The 23,081-nt window shown below is 32.6% G+C and overlaps 1 protein-coding gene across 1 annotated transcript in view; it reads right to left on the bottom strand.

The window, feature by feature from the left end:
• Positions 1-3,449: 3,449 nt before the first annotated feature.
• The window catches only part of LOC128200054 (homeobox protein OTX1), an 84,916-nt gene continuing 65,284 nt past the window's right edge, over positions 3,450-23,081 (bottom strand). The window contains exons 3-5 of the mRNA XM_052892049.1: positions 14,796-14,950; positions 7,091-7,888; positions 3,450-6,155 (exon numbers count right to left, since the gene is read on the bottom strand). Of these exons, the coding sequence (XP_052748009.1) occupies positions 5,865-6,155; positions 7,091-7,888; positions 14,796-14,950 (1,244 nt within the window). The 3' untranslated portion in view covers positions 3,450-5,864. The remainder of the gene's footprint in view (positions 6,156-7,090; positions 7,889-14,795; positions 14,951-23,081) is intronic.

The raw sequence follows: 23,081 nt of genomic DNA, 5'->3' as shown, positions 1-23,081 counted from the left end.
TATTCTATGTGCTAAAGTTAGAACATAACCTACCCGTTAAGGGGGGAAACGGATTGTTAGTAATGGGGTCTAACTGACCCATTATGTACATTTATTTATTTATTTATTTATAGGATTACCAACATAAGATACAGCCACAATAAAGCTAAATTTTAATACAGTACACTGGCAGATTAGATCTTACTGTTCTTACATTGATAGGCGACCACGGCATGCCTTGTGTTTGACGAACATTAAAACATAACGTACATTTACTTATCTCTGTCAAATTTTTATGTATTATCAGTGTGTAGAATGAAGTACTCTTATAAATAAATAAATAAAACAAGTATTATAGAAATAAAACACGATACCTTTGTATTTTATATGCATATATTCGGATTCATTAATTCAATAACTATTAGTTAATAATTAATACAACTTAAAAAAAAAATACACTGACTTTCATCGAACGCCGTACAATTAGATACTTAGAATTAACTTAGCTATGTCCAAGCTTAAAATTTACTATAAATTACAGATTTCGTTATATTTAAATTCTAATATGGAAATAAAAATATATAAATCAACTATTAATCTCTTCAAAGTTTCAATACTTCCATGATAATTTACAATGTCATTGAAAAAGTTTCTATATAACGAAATCATTCATTCACGATTGATTTTTTTTTTAGTACGCTTGTTCCGTTGTGGAACAGGCTAAGGTCGGAGACCATGCTGCCTAGTCTTCAATATGATAATTTGTCTGGAATGTTCACGACTGAATCGTTCGTTCTATCTTTTTTTTTTATTAAACAGAGGCGGCTAAATCATACACCGGTAAAGCCATACTCGTGACACATCATAAACGGTAGTTATAAATTGCATTTGAAAATGACAATTTAAAAATAGAATCATGAAATTACGTTAAACAATATTGTTGGATCATAAAAACACGATTGTACATTGTAATAACGACTTAGGAACACTGGATTAGGGTCGGAATTGTACAATTTTTTTTGCACAGAGTACACAACTAATTTTATAATTCTTTGTTTATCATTAGTACTATAGATTAGGGGTGGGTAATATACAGCAATATTTATATATTGTAGTTACAGTATCTATATATTGGCTCAATAAAGGATATAATAAATAGCGATTATCCATTATATATTTAAATCGAAATGAGGCACCCGGTCCAAATAAACATAGATATCAGACTGATATGGGCGATGCCAAAATTGAAGGCTGACAATTTTCGCCGTAAATATCCAGTGTAATATCCAATATATAGATATTGGAGTGATACAGATATTACCCATGCCTACTATACATGGTCGATATCAGATTTAAGGATTCCGGAATTAGTAAGATTCGTGTTGCAGCTCTTTTTAATCGATATTCTATTGTTAATTGAGATAGTAATCATATCGACAATTACAGCTGTGAGGATAAATATGTTTTGATTTTAATAACAAGTCATAGACAATAATAACTGGTCATAGACTAACCCCCTTATTTATAAAAACTTAGCTATTGAAGTGTTTTGTCATCTTCTTTCATGCTTCTTTCTCGACAGAAAGTATCCAAACATTTTAATAGTTAAAGTAGATTTGCTGGACATTTTAGTTTTTATGAATAAGAGTGTATATGAATCTAGATAGAGCGTCGACTATAAAAAAAAAACATCCAAGAAACGGTTAGTGAACTATTGGCTGATTTTTGACTCCGTTTTTTAATACCGAGTGTTCAGTTCAAATGGTCAATCTTTTGTTAAGATGTATCAACAGTCTGAAAACGGCATTGATAAATAAATGGCAGTACGTGTGATAGGTCTGTTGTAAACCGTAACTTTTTTAAATTAGGATTGTTTTTTATACAACTTAGAATGGCAAACAAGCTGACGGCCCACCTGATGGAAAGTGGTAACCGTCGCCTATAGACATGAGCAGTACCATGGACATAACAGAGTATACAGTTTCGCCCATGCGTTGCCATTCCTGTGGACTCAGGTGTTATTCCTGTGTACCAAGTAAATTCACGCCACATCCCACCCTTCAAATCGAAACACAGACATGCAAACACAACTGCTTCACGGTTGAAACACGAATGGGACAAAGGTACCCAAGCAATCGACTTTTGTATAAAGTTTCCCTCTGGTGTTTTTATTGAAGCGTTTGTTTGCAATTAAGGTTCGAAATTCCATATTTGTAATAGCGAAATGCTCTATCTAGATGTGTTATAAATCAATTATTTAATACAGGTGTTTTAAACGTATGGCCACAGAATATATAATAGTATGTAGAGTATTTAATAATATAGGTATATAATAAATCTGCGACACTTCATCAAAACATGTTTGAAATCTATGTATCAGCAGCAGCTTAGTCTTTTATGATATCTGTCGATATCGATATTTTGAACAGAGGTATATTGCAAATAGTTGTACAACACTATGAATTAATCATATATATTATTACGTTGATGCTTTTAAATGGTTACATAGATTTATTTTCCAGTACCGTTAATGTAAGGGCAGTGACGATTGTTAAATAACGTAATGAAAATATATCCAGTGATATATCGGAGTATACTAAAGGACAGTAACGTTAGATTTTCATTATTATCATTTTATTTAAGTTATTATGTATTTTTAGACATTACAACAAAATCTAGTCAATAGAATTAGACACGTTAGCGGTTAAAAATGCGTTGATTACCGACATAGATATAAAAAAAAAACCTTAGATTCACACTTACAAAAACATGTTACAAGCTTATTGCCACTTCAGCTTGCTTGTTCTCCGAGCTATGTCGGTTACTTTAGTTTTTCTGCGCATACCCTCATTTCATATCACGCAAAGAAACGCTCCATAGCTCGCTGAGTAATTTAAAGCTTCTGCTGGTCAACTGTGTAGAGCCATGTTTCGATTTCGTAGGTCATCATTGGCAATCTAGAGTGCGATTAGACAGTTTTTGGGTTCTTTTTGAGCGTTGGGGCGTGAAAATTTTAGCTCCCACTGCTTGGACAGTTATCATTGTTCGTTATTTTGCAGTTCACTAGACACTGAAAGTGATTATTAATTTATTTACTGTAAATATGAAACTTTGCGTCTAGACTTCATATTATTATAAAAAATTTGGAAGAATATTTCAGTATGTTTGATTAAAAATGTCACTGAATATTTAAAAATGATTATATATATTTTGAATGCACTCTATTTTCACAGTGGTTTTTAATTTTGTCTAATTGTGCATCTTGGTTTTTTGTATATCAATGTATGAATAACAAGTTATTAGGAATATTTGCACTGGTTATCTCAATTTTAAGATCCGATGATAATATTAAAAATAAAATAATAACAGTATTAATATGATGGTTGGCATGTGAGGTAGCTAATAAAGCGATTTCAAAATTTATATAAAATTGTGTAGATATCACAGAGAAATCATATAGAAATTATCTGTTGACTAGATTTTGAGATAAATAAAAAAAAAAAAAAAAGAATTATTGATACAGGCTTCGTGCTGCGGAGGGCGCGTAAGCGATAGTGTACAATGAAGGCGGCCTAGAATCTAGTTGTCCATAGAGGGCGCCACCACTAAATGAGTAAGAAGTAGTGGTAAAAGACAATAAAATGATAAAAAAGAAGATATTAATTTGATAAGATATTGCGATTTTGCAAATTATTGTATAGTACTTTTAGTCTCACACTCAATGAATAACAAATAAATGTTATTTTGCGTAAAAAACAGGAATACAATATCTATATATTGACTCAGCAGCGGATATATTAAATATTGTTTATCCAATATATAACATCGAAATGTATATAGGTATCACACCGGTATGGCTGATATTGATATGAGTGACGACTCTTATTTCCAATATTAATATCTAGAGAAACTCAATATATAGATATCGGTGTGGTATCGATATTACTCATGCCAAAGGAATACTTCAATTATTTGAATTTAGAATTCGGAATTGTATTTCTTCAAATATATATATTGGAATAAGTCTAATTTTGCACAGCGAAGAGAAAATACGTATTCAATCGTCACAAAATTAATATGGGACCGAGACGGGGGTAAATCCTATCTTTTGAAAAAAGATATTGGGACGTAATCGTGTAAAAACATGCAGACGAATCGAGAACCTTCTCCGTTTGGAAGAGTCACTGAAAAACGGAATCTATTTTTTGACATTGCAATAATGGCGATATGATATCGCAAATAGCTAACAGCGTGAAGACTATTATCGGCTTTATGGAACTGTAAATCTGTAAATGTTGATTTCCAATTCCGTCCTTGTACTACGAAGCCGACGGTATACAGGGTGATATCGACAACCTTTTAAGGGAGTAATTTACTAATAAAACTGAATATGTCCGCTTAAAACATAAAGGTAAAAAAAAACAACAAGAAATGTCAACCCCTCTCTTACTAATTAGACAGCTCTGTTAGTTTTAATAATTGATTGTTTTTCTTTTTGAGAAAAATATTTAGTTTTCCATGTTGAACACCCTTTGAAAGGAGATTAACGTCTTCGATATCATCGATATCGATACCTGTATTATCGATATCACCTTCTGTGTTCACGGCATGCTCCTCTATGTATACACACAGCTTTATTCTGTTACCGGTAAAAACTGTTTAATACCAGATTTCAGATACTTATTGAATCTTATACTACATATTAATAGTCACATATACATCCGGAACACACACATTTACATTGTTTTATTTAAATAAAAATCTCAAATACGTATATATTTACAAGAAAACTATATTTAATATTAATGTTACTTTAGTGAACTCCATCACTAAGTATAACCTAAAAATATATTTTTAATATAAGTGATATGACTCAAGTATTTATACATAGGAATTGGGAAGCAATATGAAAAGAAATATCTATACATACACCTAAATAAATGGGCTTTTTTTTTTTTTATAAACAATCAACACTAACTCGATACACGCATTAGGCCTTTTTACAATATTTCGTTGAGTTTACAATCTTCATTTGGCATCAAGTTGGAACAGGTTGATAAAATTTTATAGTATACAGTAAATAAAAATACTTAGCAAGAGGTGGGGGTATAATGTAATTACTAATTACGATACTAAGCTACTTATAAGAAGGTACAATTTAGTAGTCAAGCATCAAGTAATGTTTGAACGATTTCATGTCGGCTTCCCCAGATAGCACTGTCATAACGTTATCTCTAGATTGGCAAACACGTCCGGGGAATCATACATATCGGATTGCAAAATCGTTCTTAAAAGATTTACCCAGTGGCAAGACGATATTTTATATTAATAACATGACTTTCGCGAAAGTATTACCTTTTTTCCAAAACATAAAATTTAGTCCCAGATGTAATATAAGATACAGCTTTAACAAAATGCTCATTTCTGACTTAAAAAAACTATTAGTTTACTACTATATTGTATTGTTTTAGCTCCAAGTCTTGCTAAGGATAATTAGTTACATGTATTTGAAAAAATACTAACAGCCCAGTTACCTGCGATTTACAAAGAAATCGATTGTTTCGTAAAAAAATAGGACTAGTTAATAATTAATTAATTAATTAATTAATTTTACTCAGTGATATGTACACATATTGCATTTTCACATGTTTTCAGATATCAAAAATCATTTTTATTTTCTTAATGAAATTACAATTAAACTAAATAGAATAAATGAAAACGATTATTAAGAACTGAAAACTATGGGAAGTGCAAATAAAGATGGCCACAGATAATATAAAGAAACCGTTCGGAAACGCGCGAGATCTTTGTAAATTGTACATTGAACAAATATCGATTTAAAATTGTACAATTATTTACAATCTACAAATAGAGGACTAGAAACACTAAACCATGTTGATTCCGTATTTTTCAGGTGCAAAATAACTGTTACCTGAATTAGGAAAGTTCGTTATTTGGGACGCCTGAAGCATGCTTAGGTGAGGTGAATTTTGCGATTGGTTTTCTGGTGATTCGGCGCCAGAGGTTAGGATATTGTGGTGAGATGGCCACGCGGACGGTGACGACGGGTTGCCAAACGACACTTGGTTGTAAAGTTGGTTGCCGTTGGCGGTTAAGTTGTGGCTGTGGTGGCCACCATGAGCCTGGTTCACCGACGATCCATTGAAGTATTCCATCTGAAAGAAAGTATTTGTCAGTATCTTACAAATATAATTAAATTGTAAGGCGTTGTCTGTACATGGAAGATATTTGAAGGGTCTTATTTATATATAAGGGGTCTTAATAAGAGGGATAGAACCTGAAATATTTTTTTTTGGAAATTTTGCGTCTTGTCTTTGCTGTTCTCATATCGGTTGTCACAATTGTGTTCCTGCAGGATTAACTTCTAAACTGGTGTATGTTTTATTTTCATACGCCGTCTAGAAGTGGCCCATTTCATTGGTGTACCTATTTCTAAAATCCAAGCGCACGGAGTAGCGACGAGAAAGTTAGTTGTTGTATTTTTATGCTACTCGGATTGGCAACTAAGTTCACTTGATGGAAAATGATAACGACTGTCTATAGATATGAAGAGCAATACAGACACAATAGATTACACTGTGACAATCATAGTAACTACTAATGCGTTGCCGTTCTTGAAGTTTCCGTACTCAGTAATTTCACTGCCAAATCTTTTATTTTAAACCAAAACATAGCCATATAAATATAGCTAACTGGCAACAGAAGAGTGGGACAAAGGTATCAATTCAGATGATTTATGTACAAAATCTCCTTCTATTACACTTAAACTTTTTCCTGGTCTTGGTAGCAGATAAGTGGCTTCCATAGCCATATTTACTATTAATATATAATATAAGCATATAACGATATAGAACGGCGTGTGTCGTAAGAGGTGTCAAAGAGAATTAGATGTTCGAGGGGCGGACAGCAGCGTCCCTCTTAAAATATCACCAAAGTCTAACTGCGGTGGCCAACCTGCCTACCAAACTTGACAACTATTGGAAGAATCCTACTTATGAGGTAGGCCTATGATCAGTAATGGATAGTTAACGGCTGATGTGATGATGATGATGATGATGATAAAAGCATATATAAATAAAAAACCTCATACCTGACTCGGATAATACGGCGAATTGTAGGCACTCTGCCCGTATCCTTGATGGTGATGGGTACTTGAGTAGCTCCTGATGTAGTCCGAGCTTCCAGGCCAGTGGAAGCTATTGTAGTTGTCAGGATGATACACATTCCCGGGACCATTCAAGCTCTGAGGAGTTATAGGGGGAGAAGGAGTAGTCATGATCGAGGAATTTGACCCTAGCGGCGTCAAGTTACCTGTAAGTCTTGAGCTGTATTGGTCTTTGACCAAACTGCTCCCGAAAGACTTTTCCGAGTAGTCCAATTTACTGGAATAGTCCAGCCTTTTTGGACTATTGTACAACTCTTGCTTAGGTGTTACCCCGTAGCCGTGGACGTTTGATATAGAATCAGACGGTGAAGACTCTTTCCCGCTGATTCTTAACGTATCATTTGAGTTGTAATGGTGACTTAAAGAACTTAAATTGTTCTTATTGAGTGGTGAAGAGTCATAATTAGAGGGAGCCGACTCTTTTTTACATATAACGTTTATGGGAGGGCTGACAGATGTGGTTGGGGTGATGGGAAGATTTGGTGAGGACGTGGTAATACTCGAGGTATTTTGAGTGTTAGCTATACTAGAATTCGTGGAGCCAGTTAAAGATTTCGAAGTAGTTATCTTTGTTGATGAAGAATTGGAGCTATTGCTGCCTTTTATGTTAGAACTGGCTGATATGGATGAGGTTTTGGAACTGGAGGACTTGCTTGATATCTGGGTGTTGGTTTGCTGTTGGAGTTGCTGTCTGCATTTCGCTCTTCGGTTCTTGAACCACACCTGTTAAGAGTAATAATTCATATATTTAATTTATAGTCTACCAGAGGGAGACTTTGTACAAAAGTCGATTGCTTGGGTACCTCTGTCCCATTCGTGTTTCAACCGTGAAGCAGTTGTGTTTGCATGACTGTGTTTCGGTTTGAAGGGTGGGATATGGCGTGAATTTACTGGGTGCAGAGGAATAACACCTGAGTCCTCAGGAATGGCAACGCATGGGGGGTATCATGGGTGAAACAGTATAGTCTGCTATGTCCATGGTACTGCTCATGTCTATAGGCGACGGTTACCACTTTCCATCAGGTGGGCCGTCAGCTTGTTTGTCATTCTAAGTTGCATAAAAAAAATTTATAGAAATTAGATTTTTTTTTTATTTGTAAGAAGTGAGGGTATCTAGTAATATAATAAATAATACATAGTTGAATATATGTTATTAATGAAGACACATTTTTCTCAGAGTTATTTAGAGAAATAGACCAAATTTGTACAAAGGTACAAGCAATGTTTTTCGAAATTTCGGGGAGGAAAGAAATACAAATTTGGTGTTAAAATTACATAATACTTAATAACAAATATCTTTTCGACTTTTATGATAGGATTCAAGACGAACATCCGGAATTTAATTTCATGGTAGACTCCCAGTTTTTGTTAATTAAAAGGAGTAACTGTGGCTGCATTTATCTGGCGAGTACTTTGAGTCCTGTTTTTGGAATATTAATAAGGAATCTTACACGTATGCAGTATTTCCGCATTGAAAGGTTGCGCTTGCATTAGCGTTGCTTTGGATTACGTGGGCGATGGGATAATGGGGAGCCGAATGAGACTTAAATACATAGATGATGTTATGGTATAGTTATGAACATACTGATGATTATTATGATTTGTATTTATTTTTGTTGCTTAGTTTCATGTTTTGTACCGCAGCTGCTCACTCACTACTTCCTATGTTAAAAGATATATATATATAAATTAGACTGTGGTTAAAACATGGCGTTTTAAAATTGAAGCAATCAATTGATTAAATAAAAAAAAACGTATAAATCCCAAGTGTTCTCACTTACACAAATTACACGTAATTACTTGTAGTCGGTAACCCCGCGCGTGAGTAGTGCGCGGAGTGTGCTGGTCAATTATATCATTCGCGCCTGCTATTTGTACTGCGGCTTATAAGTGATTTATAGTTTGAACAGGAGAAATCGAGAAGCACCGCGGTCGGGGCCATTTTCATTGTGTTCTGTTGGCGTAATTTCATATTCGATATCTTAATATGTATATAAAAATTTCGTGCATTTATCGGTCGCGTTAATTTTAATGAAATTTTATAAATTTGTATTGTAACTTGAGAGATGGAATACTTTTTTATATTGATAAGAAAAAATGGATTCACTAAGTGGGAGTACGGAGGAAAAAGAAAAAATTACATTTGTCGGGTCTGGTTTTTATATAAAATTACGTAATAATTACTTACATAATAATGCTTAGACGTAATTTTCTTTTTGTGGATGAAATTATAAATACAATTCTTTATACAGATTAAAAGCAAAATCATCAGTTTAAGGAAGTATTCTATCAGGAAAATCAAATATTATCCTAAAGAATTAGAAAAAAGAGATAAAAATTGAGTCTTCAATATAAATTAAGGATTTTTCAATGTATTATGACTTTCCTATATTGTTATGGAGAAATTATTTTTTTACTGACAACTGTTGATGATATGTTTTAAATAGTTATGATTAAAAGAAACTTAGGATTTATTCTATAAATATTATAAAATGACAAATTTTTACTTTTACTATTTGTCCGCCCGACTGAGATATGTTCACTGACCGGGGTAAAAAGTACACTTATCCTTTTTTTTATACCACTGAGGTGGCAAATAAGCATACGGCCCATCTGATGGTAAGTGGTTACCGTAGCCTATGAACACCTGCAATATCAGAGGTGTTACGCGTGCGTTGCCGACCCTGAAGAAACCTCTTTACCCCCTTTTTTCAAAATATCTATCTAGTACCTATATAATTTCAAATTTATCTCTTTATATTGAGTGAAACTTACAGCTATAATAATTTAATAATTAAATATATATAAATGAACAGTAAGTTAATTATAGTTAACGAAAATTTAATTATTAAAGTTAAAAGTCTAAATATGAATAAGTGGGCAAACATAAGCTAAACATTATTAAAATCACTGAGAGAATAATTTTCGACGGTTTTTCTTATATAACTGCTGCTACTATTAAATATATCGACCTCATTATCCCTATTACGTTCATTATTAATTAAAATAATGACAAAGGCTACTGTTTCTTTCCATATAGTTAATGTGTACCAAGTTTTATAGTGAAAGGTTCACCCGTTGCGGCACACACACATTTACTTTACTACGTATAAGTAAGGATATCAAAACTAGGACTATTCAAGTTGATGATAAATAAGTATTTTTTGGTTTAGCTGCTGTGTTTTTTATGCAACTTAGAATGGCAAACCAGCTGATGGCCCACCTGATGGAAAATAGTAACCGTTGCCTATAGACTTGAGCAGTACCATGGACATAACAGAGTATACTGTTTCGCCCATGATACCACCTATGCGTTGCCATTCCTGAGGACTCGGGTGTTATTCCTCTGTACCCTGTAAATTCACTGCCATGTCCCACCCTTCAAACCGAAAGACCCATGCAAACACAACTGCTTCACGGTAGAAATACGAATGGGAGCGCGGAGAAACACGAATAACAGAGATGCCCAAGCAAACGACTTTTGTACAAAGTTTCCCTCTGGTTCATACTAGATCTTATCATCATTTACCATTTTTTTTGATGGGTGATAATGGTATGGTAACCCCGCCTGTGCTAAAGGGATACGCTGAGGGATACGCTACACTATTAGGTGAGTAAAACACAAACACACATCTCATAATAAAAAACAAAATATTCATGCCTTATTCCACGTTTTAATATTATTATTACATTAATTTACCTTCTATAAAATTAGGTAAGAACACGTTACAATTATTATATCGGTTACCCAACATGTTACCACTACGCACACATTGCAATCACCGCATCTGTTACACGTTGCACCCGAACCGTTCAGCCGTTCACTCATTCATTTTGCTCATTTTCTATAAAACTTATTAACTCATTGACAATAGCGAGCAAATGGTAGGGGTATAATCCCGGGGACGTTTGGCGAAGCACGAACCGGTATTATGCTGTTTGCTGAATATGTATATATTAGTGATTGCTATTTTTCTTATTTTTTTTTTTGTTTATTTTTTTTTTAAGATAAGGTCTTGTAATAGGTCATTTCTGAATTGAATATTGGTTAGCTAATTATATTGTTATTGGTCACTTCATAATTTTTTTTTAATAAGTGATAATGGAATAGTAACCCTGCCTGCGCTATCGGTATACACTGGCGGGGCATCAGTGAGTGATGATAGGTGATGATGAAGTAGGTAATTTAGCCCGTCGTAACAAATTCAATAAGATTTAGCCACGATGGTTTCCAGGGGAATTACGTGGAGGTCGACCTGATAGGGTAAATTTTTAGCAATGGGGCTGTCAAACCCCATTACTAATAATACCTCCCCTCGCCCCCCTATAGTAGCCAAACATCATCTTTTATATTTTACTTATTTATATATTATTTATAGTTACCAGAGGGAGATTTTGTACAAAAGTCGATTGCTAGGGTACCTCTGTCCCATTCGTGTTTCAACCGTAAGGCAGTTGTATTTGCATTGCTGTGTTTCGGTTTGAAGGGTGGGATATGGCGTGAATTTACTGGTTACGGAGGAATAACACCTGAGTCCTCAGGAATGGCAACGCATGGGGGGTATCATGGGCGAAACAGTATACTCTATTATGTCGATGGTACTGCACTTTCTATCAGGTGGGCCGTCAGCTTGTTTGCCATTCTAAGTCGTATAAAAAAAATTATATAAGTATAAATTTTTAAATCTATTATAATATACATGCATATTCCTTTATATTTATATATGTATTGCTTATTTTGTATAGGTATACATAATTAGTTGTTATTCTCTTTACCTATCCCAATAATGAAGTACTACGTTCGTGATTCACTGTTCATCCCAAAGGTTGACTGGTAGGGAATGCTACTAGCATCAAGTCCGCCTTTTGTACTTTATTTTATTTTGGTCAATAAAGTTATTTAAATAAATAAATAAAATTGTTTCTAACAATTTAAGAGTTTTCTTTTATAACCGAATTTAATAGAACAGAAATAATTTTTATCCAACTATACTTTATTTACACGTTCTTTTAAATCGTAATTTTTTTTTTCTTCACTAGCTCTCTTGACTAGCGACCCGCCCCAGCTTCGCACGAGTGCACATTACATCACATAATTTTTTTTTTATCTTATTTATTTAGAGGCTTTTATCCTATAAGGATATGTCAGCCTCATCATACCCTAATTTAAAAAAATACTTAACATACTTAAAATATTGATACATAAATAAATAATACATAATATCTTAGTAATCTATTTTGATAAAGGGAATTATTGATATAAAAATATCACATTTGAAACCTCTAAATTTATCAGTGTTTCTCTACAATATTATGCATGTATTATACATATAAACCTTCCTCTCGAATCATTCTATCTATTAAAAAAACCGCTTCTAAATCCGTTGCGTAGTTTTAAAGATTTAAGCATACATAGGGACAGACAGACAGCGAAAGCGACTTTGTTTTATACTATGCAGTGATTGTTCTGTTGGGTTTGGGATGTTATCTGCTGAGAAGAACCCGCAGGAAATTATTATAATAATTCTAATGTGGCCCCGGCATAGAATAGGCCACCCCCTCCTTTTCCGTAGGTGTCGTAAGACGCGATTAAGGAGGACGAGAGATAGGCAGCAGGGTTCCTCTTAAAACATCTGTAAAGCCTAACTGTGGTTTCTAATCCGCCTGCCAAGCGTGGCAACTACTGGCAAAACCCCCCAAGAGGGAGGCTTATGTTCAACAGTGGACAGTTAAAGGCTGATATGATGATGATGATGATGATAAATTCTCAAATAAAAAATTACAATTGCATTGAGATATATTGATTATAGTTGTTTTTTAAATCGGTTAAAAGTATAATGAAATGATTATGTATTTTTGTAGGTACTTATTAGTTATTAAATAAGAAACAGACATTTTGCATTTATTAACGAATCATTTAACATTTAATAAATTATTAGGAAATTGAATCATAATTTTAGTTTTTCCGGTCAATAGAGGAAACCAGTTGCAAAAAAGACCGGATAAGAAACTGAAAGTTATTATATAACTAAATAATTAAAAGGGAACAAGTAAATTAATTTTAATAGTCCTATCCGTGTGCTCCCCGCATAGAATAGGCCATCCCTTCCTTTGAAAGTTATCTATTGCCCCAGTTATGGTCTCCTACGTAATTTAACATCTCCTCTTATAAATCAAAGACAACAAATCTTGTTACTTCGCCCATTATTTGACGCTAACGGAACAATTGAATCATTCCATTTTCAAATTCGTATTTCGAATGTAATTCGATTGCGCGCGCTAATGCTGAACCCGTGTTGATATAAATTGAACGTTTGAACGCATTAGAATCCAGTCAAGCATCGACTGTCGCCAGTGATGGATCGCTAAGCTTTTTTTATTAACTTTATTTTTAACGGCGTTTTGGGTGGTTTTCCATTATGACGGATTATATATTTTTTTTTTTCGATGGCATATCTTGAGTTAATTGAAACTTACTTGGTAATCTTGGGATTTAGCCGGTGTGCTTGATAAGACTAATAAATGGTATTTTTATTTTGTTATTATACATTATGTTAATGGAATTATGCGTGCCTGACCATATTAGACGATGGTAAACAAGAGAGAATAGTTTTTTAATATACTTTAAAAAAATATATATATCATCTAACGATTGTAATAAATAAGAGGATTAAAAAGTGATTTTCTATTACGAAACTAACGAGTTGAAATTAGGAAATATTTTTTTTAACTTTATTAAATTAATCAAGTGACCGAATGATGAATGATTGAAAAACTAAATGATCAATTTTCAAATTGAGATTATTTGTTCTATATGTCAATTTAATCGACGACCAGAAGGCTGGCCTATACTTTGGTCAACGCATTTCCATAGCTATTCAGCGTGGAAATGCAGCAAGTCTCCTAGGTACCCTACCAGCTGGCAGTGATCTTAAGGAAATTTTGTATCTTTAACTATTTAGAAAACTGTCTTATTTTTTTTTTTACAATAATTTACTTGTATTTTTTAGTGCTGGTAATTTTGTTCATTCGTGATTTAATCGAAAAGTCTACGAACTTCTCATGTATATACCAAATTTCATAACGATTGGTGAAAGCGTTAAGGAGTTACGAGGTGATAAACAAACTCACTTCCACATTTATAATATTTGTAAACATTTAAGGTAAGTACAACTGAAATTTTATTTAAATAATTCAATTAAACCAATCGCGTGGTCCTCAAGCTATGATATCTTGCGTTATGAGGAACCAGGCGATATACATCTGCTAGCATAACCCAAAATACTCACACCCGGGCTAATTCAGAAAAGATCGTTTTCAAAATTGGTCCAATAGGGAATCGAACACGACATCTTATTTATACAAAGCAACGTGTCTGCTACTGCATCACGGAGATCAGCTTTTCCGTGTGGTTGACCACTTCTTTTTCCTCATATGTCATAGGTTTTTTTTCTATAGACTATGGGTTCGCGCTTTCGCGGTTATTCTTACGATATTCTGATGATATGGACCCTTATTCAATTTTTTACCAAAACACTTGGTAGCAGAACCACGAGTGGGACATAAGTACCCAAGCCGAAGACATTGTACCAAATACTTTTGTAAAATTTAAGGTTGAATTGCAACTGACCTGTACTCTAGACTCGGGCAGGTTGATCTTCAACGCTACCTCCTCCCTCATGAAGATGTCAGGGTACCTGGTCTTCCCGAATAGAGCCTCCAGCACGTCCAGCTGTGCCCTGGTAAAAGTGGTCCTCTCCCGCCGCTGTTTCCTCGGGTTCACACCTGGGGACGAAGGACAGTAATTTAAATAAAAGATTTTTTTTTATATACACACACAAGTAAATAAAATAATATTATTTATAAAAATCAATTAAAATTCTTCGAGCGGTCCCGCCATAGAACGGGTCACCTATTCCTTTCGCGTGGGTGTCGTAAGAGGCGACTAAGGTAACTAAATGACCAAGGAATGGGCAGCAGCTTTTCTATTAAAACATCAACAAAGTGTAACTGCGGTTACCAATCCGCTTGTCAAGCGTGGCAACTACTGGCACAACTCTCTAATGAAGCGAGGCTTCTTCACCAATCATCCCTCACTGGGGCCCCGCCAGCGTATATCGATAGCGCAGACGGGGTTATCATTCTATTTGAACATTCTTTGTTTTGCTCTTTTGAAGGCAAAGCAATAAACTGAGTTGTGACCATTTTCTGTTACTATAATAATAAAGAAGGAAATTGTTGTTTTATACATTTTGCTTTTTGTTTTTATTTATTTATATTAAAAGGTACATCAACAGTGTAAATACAGACATTAATTTTAATTGAGATACAGGGCTTGCATCTTGCATTTACACCAACAGATTTACAGATGTACACAACATTCTCTTATGTCATCGATTACATATTAACAAAACTGACACCAACAAAACAATAAAAAAAAAAACATACAAGTGATAACATAAGAAAACTTTATTATGTGTATGTTTGTAATGTTATTTGTGTGCTGTATCACGCAGAAACTGTTCCACTAAATTGGACACAGTTTTCTCATTTAAATTCTTGAAGGTCTAACTTAACCCTTTTTTACATGATTTTTTTTTATTGGTGAAATAAATCAAGGCGATATAATTCATGTTCAAAATTAAAGGAAAAATGGTTAAAAAATAAATTTGACAGCTATGCTTTTTTTCTTCCTGCAATGAACAATGGACATGGAATGGATGGACAAAGGGTATCCAGACACGATCAACTTAAAGAGAACTTGTTCTTTTATATAATTTTTGGGCATTCACTGTTATGATGGAAATTTCCACCAGTATGCAAAGAAGGGTGTAAAAATTGGTGTATATTTTCTCTTGTTACGCCATCTATTGGCCTACTTCATTAGTTTTCCTACTTCTGAAATCCACGTGTACAAAGTAGCGGGCGAAAAGCTAATCTAAAATGTAAATGTATTTAAAAGGTAACGTGAAATGTTACGTTGATACCAGTATCGTGTATTGGTATATGCTAATGAATGCACCTGGTAGTAAAAGCTGCCAAATATCTGCTGGAGAGTCGCACGCTCTATATAATACACTTTACAGGCTAATACAGTATAATATGGGAGAGAAGGGATTGTTAGTAATGGAGATAAGTAATCTCATTGCTAGCAATAAAACCATAAAAAATGCAATATAACCATGCGAAAATGTATGATGTCGTGTATATATATATATATATATATATATATATATATACTAGCTGACTTGGCAAACGTTGTTTTACCATATACATAATTTCGAGAACTATACATGAAAATTTATCGTACTACAAATTTGAAGTTGTATTTTTCAATGCTAAATGTTAATAAAACAAAAATTAAAAAAAATTGTCATAAATTTAGACCCACCCGATTACCCTTATCATTGAGGAGTATGAAAAATTGATGTTGGTCGATTCTCAGACCTACCCAATATGCACACAAAATTTCATGAAAATCGGTAAAGCCGTTTCGGAGGAGTTTGGTAACAAACACCGCGACACGAGAATTTTATATATTAGATATATATCTATAATATTTATTCATCTTTTGATCGTCCGGCTCTTGTAGTGAGCAGTTGCGTCCCGTAAAATTAATATAAATTTAAAAATCACTACAAAGTAATTTACACCTAATTATTTCCAGTGTTGTGTCGATAATTGATTGCAGCTTTAATATAATCTTTAACTAAAAAATACTTTGACGTCAAGTGCTTGCATAGTATATGCTACGAGTTAAGACAAAACATGTCCGTTCAACGTTCGCCTCCCGAAAGAAGATCTTCATCACAATCCGATTTATTTAATCTAACGGACAATGCTTTTGTATCTTTGAGAAAGCGCAAAGAACGTGATGACATTGACAGACTTGAACTTCGCGATGAGTTAATTATGATGGTGTCTAATATGAATAAAAACCAGGATTGTATGTATAGTCAACTACATAAATCTTTGGAAGAAATAAAAGAACAAAACAGAACTATAGTAAAGGCACAGAGAGGAATTGAGGAAAAATTGGAAGTAATAACGGCTTCACATAATGATCTAAATAACAAAGTGATCTCTGTCGTTAGAGATCATGAAATAATGTTAAAGAGAATACAGAATTTGGAAGATACATTAGAAGAAAGCCTACGTATCCAAAACGCTACTTCAATTGAAATACGCAATGTTAATATAATTGAGCAGCAGGAACTCCCAGAAATTGTTAAAAAAATACAAGATTCCTTAAAGATTACACTAAATGATAGTGAAGTACGGCAAATCTCCTTAAAAAAAGTTGGGAAAAATCAGCATAATATAATTGTTCAATATCAGACTATAAAAGCACGTGAAGAAATTTTAGCAGCTGTAAAGAAATATAATATGGATCATGAGGATAATAAACTAAATAGCTTAACATTAGGATTAAAAGGAGAAAAACGACCACTTTTTATATCGGAACTCCTCACTTCGAATACGAGGTTACTTCACTATCAGGCCAGAATGCTGAAGAAAAACCACGGATTCAAATTTTGCTGGATAAAACATGGTAAGGTATTTATCAAAAAATCTGATAATACTCCTACCATACATGTCAAAATGTTAACCCAAATTGAGGCATTAAAAATGGATTTACCAGGCTTACAAAATTGACTATGCTCTGATATTCTTAATCATAATACTGTATACTGTTACATTTATTTTTATTTTATACTTTACTTTGTTAATTTCAGATTATTTTTTATGGATACTGCATGTGTTGTTGCTTACATTTTAACATATACTCATACACAAACTAGTTCACTTACATTACATTTACATACGTACATATTATATCCACATTTTATTTACATTTATATACCACACACAAGTAAAGCTCTCATCCAATGCTTATCTGAAGATTCAATATTGTACTTCCTTATGTTCATTAAATACTGCATTATTGACTTTAAATATAATGAATAATACACTAGAGGTATTAGATGACATTGACTCCAGTGTCAATGTCGGAAGTGCAATGATTGTTGATGAAGAGAAGCTCTATGGTACGTCTTTGCCCATTTCTGAAAACGCTCTTAATATTTTTACACAAAATATACGTAGCATCAATAAAAATTTTGATAATCTTACTGTTTTACTAGATCGTATTAACTTTCAACAAGATATAATTATTCTAACTGAGTGTTGGTTGAACAAAGATTCTATTATACCAAAAATTCCGACCTATAGCTCATATTTTACACAAAACCATTTAAATCAGAATGATGGTGTAGTTGCTTTCGTTAAAGACGACTTAATTGTTAAAGTAAGCGAATCTACAGATATAGTAGATGCAAACTGTCTAATACTCACACTCCAAAATAATTTTGCTATTATTTGTGTATATAGACCTCCATCCTATCAAAATACTGAAAATTTCTTGAAGTCACTGGATAAAGTCCTCACAAAATTAAAACAACATGCAAATATATTACTCTTAGGCGATATAAATATTGATATAAAACCCGAAAATAACAGCACTAAAACAGCTGATTATTTGGACCTACTTGCATCTCATGGTTTGCTTCCATCACACGTGCTACCTACTCGTGATAAAAATTGCTTAGATCACTGTTTTGTGAAAACGATAAACTCAGTAACCACAATGGTTTGTAATACCTCAATAACTGACCATTGTAGTATATTAACAACATTACAAAAAACACAAATTTCAAGAAAGAATAAAATACCTACAATTACTAAAGTAAACTATGAAGAAGCAATTAAAGAGTTGCAATTCATTGATTGGCAACAAATTTTGACTGACGATGTAAATATGGCTACAAATATTTTTATTTCAGAAATAAATAAGGCTTTCGAGAAGCACACTACAGTTTACAAAATATCTAGGAAGAAAAGAATTATTAAACCCTGGATAACTCCAGGGTTGATACGATGCATACGAAATCGTAATAATTTACAACAAAAATTAAAAAAAGACCCTGATAATATGATTCTCAAAATAACTTATAGTAGATATCGAAATACATGCAATAACCTCTTAAAAAAACAAAAACAACTATATTATAGACAACAATTATATAAATATAATAATAACCTCAAAAAGCAATGGCACATAATTAAAAATCTCTGCTATCTGGATAAAATTAAAAATAACTCATCTGAATTGATCAATCTAAAATCTAGTCCCCAAATTTCGTTAAACTTTATTAATACATATTTTGCGAATATTGGAGCTAATTTAGCTAAGAATGTACTTGACGAAACCAACTGCAATGAGAATGAATTAGCTTCCAAATTAAAAAATACCACACCCACGGCTGGTAATTCATTTATGTTATTACCAACAGATGAGACGGAAGTAAAAAATATTACATTAGGACTAAAAAACAACTCTTCAACGGGATGGGATGGTATTCCCACATCTTTTCTAAAAAGTGCTTGTTCGATACTTACAACTCCTATTACAATAATTTGTAATTTATGTTTTTCCAGCGGCGTTTTCCCTAATGCATTAAAAAAGTCGATTATTATTCCTATATATAAATCAGGAGACAGTGATTGTATTTCTAACTTTCGTCCAATCTCATTACTGCCAAGCTTGTCTAAAATTATAGAAAAAATAATTAATAACAGACTTATAAACTATTTAGAAAAACAAAATTTACTTTCTTCTAATCAATATGGATTTCGATCAGAGAGATCCACAGTTGATGCAGTACAGCGTGTTACAACATATGTGTCGTCAAACCTAGACGCTAATAAAAAATGCTTAGGCATATTTCTAGACATCAAGAAAGCATTTGATACGGTTTCGATACCAATACTTCTCCAAAAACTTGAAAATAAAGGTATAAGAGGTATCCCTTTACAACTTTTTAAAAATTATTTACAAGATAGAAAGCAAGCGGTTAAAATAGATAATTACATTAGTAAAGAAGAACAGAACACCTATGGCATACCACAGGGCAGTGTCTTAGGACCTACATTATTTCTTGTATACATTGACGACCTGTGTCGATTAACTTCACCGAATGTTGAAATCACTACATTCGCAGACGATACTGCTGTTATGATATCTGGTGAAAATTGGATAAAAGTAGGCAGAGACGCTGATAAAATTTTTAACATAATAATAAAGTGGTTAAATAACAACCTACTAACATTAAACAAAGAAAAAACCAAATTTATGACATTTAGTATAAAAAATAACACTCAACCTCTTAATGACTCCATAGTTATTAAGGTACACCATTGTAGAGATACCGTTAATATATGTAATTGTTATCGTCTTAATAAGGCAAATTCCATACGATATCTTGGTTTAATTCTTGACCAAAATTTGTCATGGAAGGAACATATTTATTTATTGACAAAACGAGTACGTAAGCAAATATACATTTTCAAAAACATTAGAAATGTCTGTGACTTAAACTTATTAAAAGTTATATATAATTCATTGTGCCAATCTATCATCTTATACTGTATTCGTATATGGGGAGGTTGTTTTAAATCCCTTATAACTTCATTAGAGAGGGCTCATAGGGCTGTTTTAAAGACTATGACTTTTAAGCCAATAATGTATCCTACACATAAATTATACGAAGAACTAAAAATATTATCAGTTCGTAAATTGTACATAAAATATTTAATTGTGTTCCAACACAGATTACCAACTGACGTAAAAACATTAAAGAGAAGAAAAGATAAAATATACTATGTTCCTGGTTTTAAGACTAGATTTGCTCAAAATTTCATAAGTTTTTTGGGGCCATATGTATACAACAGAGTATCAGCATGTGTTGAAATATATAAGTATTCTACGTATTTGTGTAAAAAAATAGTTGATAATTATTTATTGGAAACGGATAATAATGCTACCGAAAATCTAATGAGAGTATGAATAAACATACATACACACATACACGCACATACACACACACACACACACACACACACACACACACACACACACACACACACACACACATACATAACACGCATGCACGTGCGTGCGCACACACGCATTTTTTACATAATATGTACATATAAATCTTGAACACAATCATGCATGTCTATATTTAATCTTTATTAATTGTTTGTCTCTTATAGTTTTGTTTTGGTTATTTGGTTATAGTTATATATTATAGTTTTGTTAAGTTATTAGTCATAAATAAAATAATGTATACTTAAAAACAATTAAATAGTCCAAATTCATAAAAAGGATACTGTGACGATTATGTATACATGCGCATTTGATTATATATACATATCCGTATAAAGTTATGTACACAATTCTAACAATGAATTATCTTAAAGTTGCGCATTTACTATGTTCTAAAAATGCAGCTCGCTTTGTTTACAGTGTATACAATATTGTACCTTATTGCAATCAAGCATTAACTCACTTTTGAACTTTTACGGATGAAATTGTCTTTGGTTGTTTACATTTCTTGTCACAAACATGGATTCATACTTGACCGTGATACAGTATTTCTACTAATACGGCGGGTAGAAGAAAATCCTCAGCACTTTGTATAAATCTAAATTCATATAAACTTGAAATTAGTTAGTGTCGAAGAATTTAAATTTAAGTTTCATTTAAACTATGGGAAAGGATCGGAGAAATAAACAAAATGATGTCTCTAATACTTTGGTTAAATAATAGGCATTAGTGTACCTACATAATATATGTACGTACATACGTATAATAAAAAAATATTATTATTACCTTTGCATTATATAAAATAGAATCTTTATGAGTAGGTACGATAAACATAAAATATGTTCATAATCATAAAACATTTTCGTTGCCTAAACTACCCTCACGTTACTTGGCGTTGATGTTACAAAGTAGATACATTTCATTTCATTTTTGTACTGTCTATTTTGATGTAAAAAACTAACATTGGTGGGTGGCGATTGTCATTTATTTGTTTCACAGAATAACTAGTGTACTTTCTTTATTTTTCTGGTCTGATCTTAAGATTTAATATGTTCTAGTTGTTAAGCCATCACGTTGTGTGAGATCTATGTGTATACTTGAATCGTGCTGTATGTATCGAATCAGAATGAATTTCTGTATAATTTCTCTAATTAATACAGGTAATTAGGATTTGAATTACCTAATTGAAAATTCAATATTTTACAATTTTAATATGCTAAATATTTTTTTTATTTTTATCTATGATATTATTAATTCAATTACGGTACAATGCGAATAGCGTGAACTGGTTCAGAGTCTAATTCCGAACTCTTCGTTTCAAGGATTAACATTAATTAGTTTTAGCGCCATTCATAAACACATTTGTCTATTTAAATGATTCTTTTTTGTTTAATACTGTGTGTAGATTTTATGTAGATTAGATAAACTGAATGCAGAATCTTGACTTTGTTGACATTAGATTATTTAAAATATTTTGGCATTTTGTATTTGACGTGAATGGAATGGTAATTGCATAACACTGCCGCTTCATTGTATAATATGAAGACCCACAATATAATGTTGTTATATTATTATTGTACATATCTGTATGGGTATATCTTGTCTTTTAAGTGTGTATATGTATGTGTGCATGTATATGTATGTATATGTGTATATATATGTTTGTGTGTATGTATATATGTGTGTGTATATGTATGTATGTATGTGTATATGTATGTATGTATATATGTATATATATATATATATATATATATATATATATATATATATATATATATATATATATATTTGCTGTCGTCGTTCGTGACGTCACGCATGGGCACCACAGAATATCAGCGCTGTAGCAATTACATTGCTGCAGCACATGCTGAGTGGTGGCCACGTTGGCAATAACAAATGTAGTTTTATTTTTTCAATTCATAATTTATGTAACTTTTTGTTGTTGTCAATAAATGTTTTCTTTCTAAC

The sequence above is a fragment of the Galleria mellonella genome, unplaced genomic scaffold, assembly GCF_026898425.1.
Source record: "Galleria mellonella isolate WM207_F2 unplaced genomic scaffold, CSIRO_AGI_GalMel_v1 utg146, whole genome shotgun sequence".
NCBI classification, from domain to species: domain Eukaryota; kingdom Metazoa; phylum Arthropoda; class Insecta; order Lepidoptera; family Pyralidae; genus Galleria; species Galleria mellonella.
The sequence above is the reverse complement of the archived record's forward strand: the minus strand, read 5'-3'. Positions and strand labels throughout refer to the sequence as shown.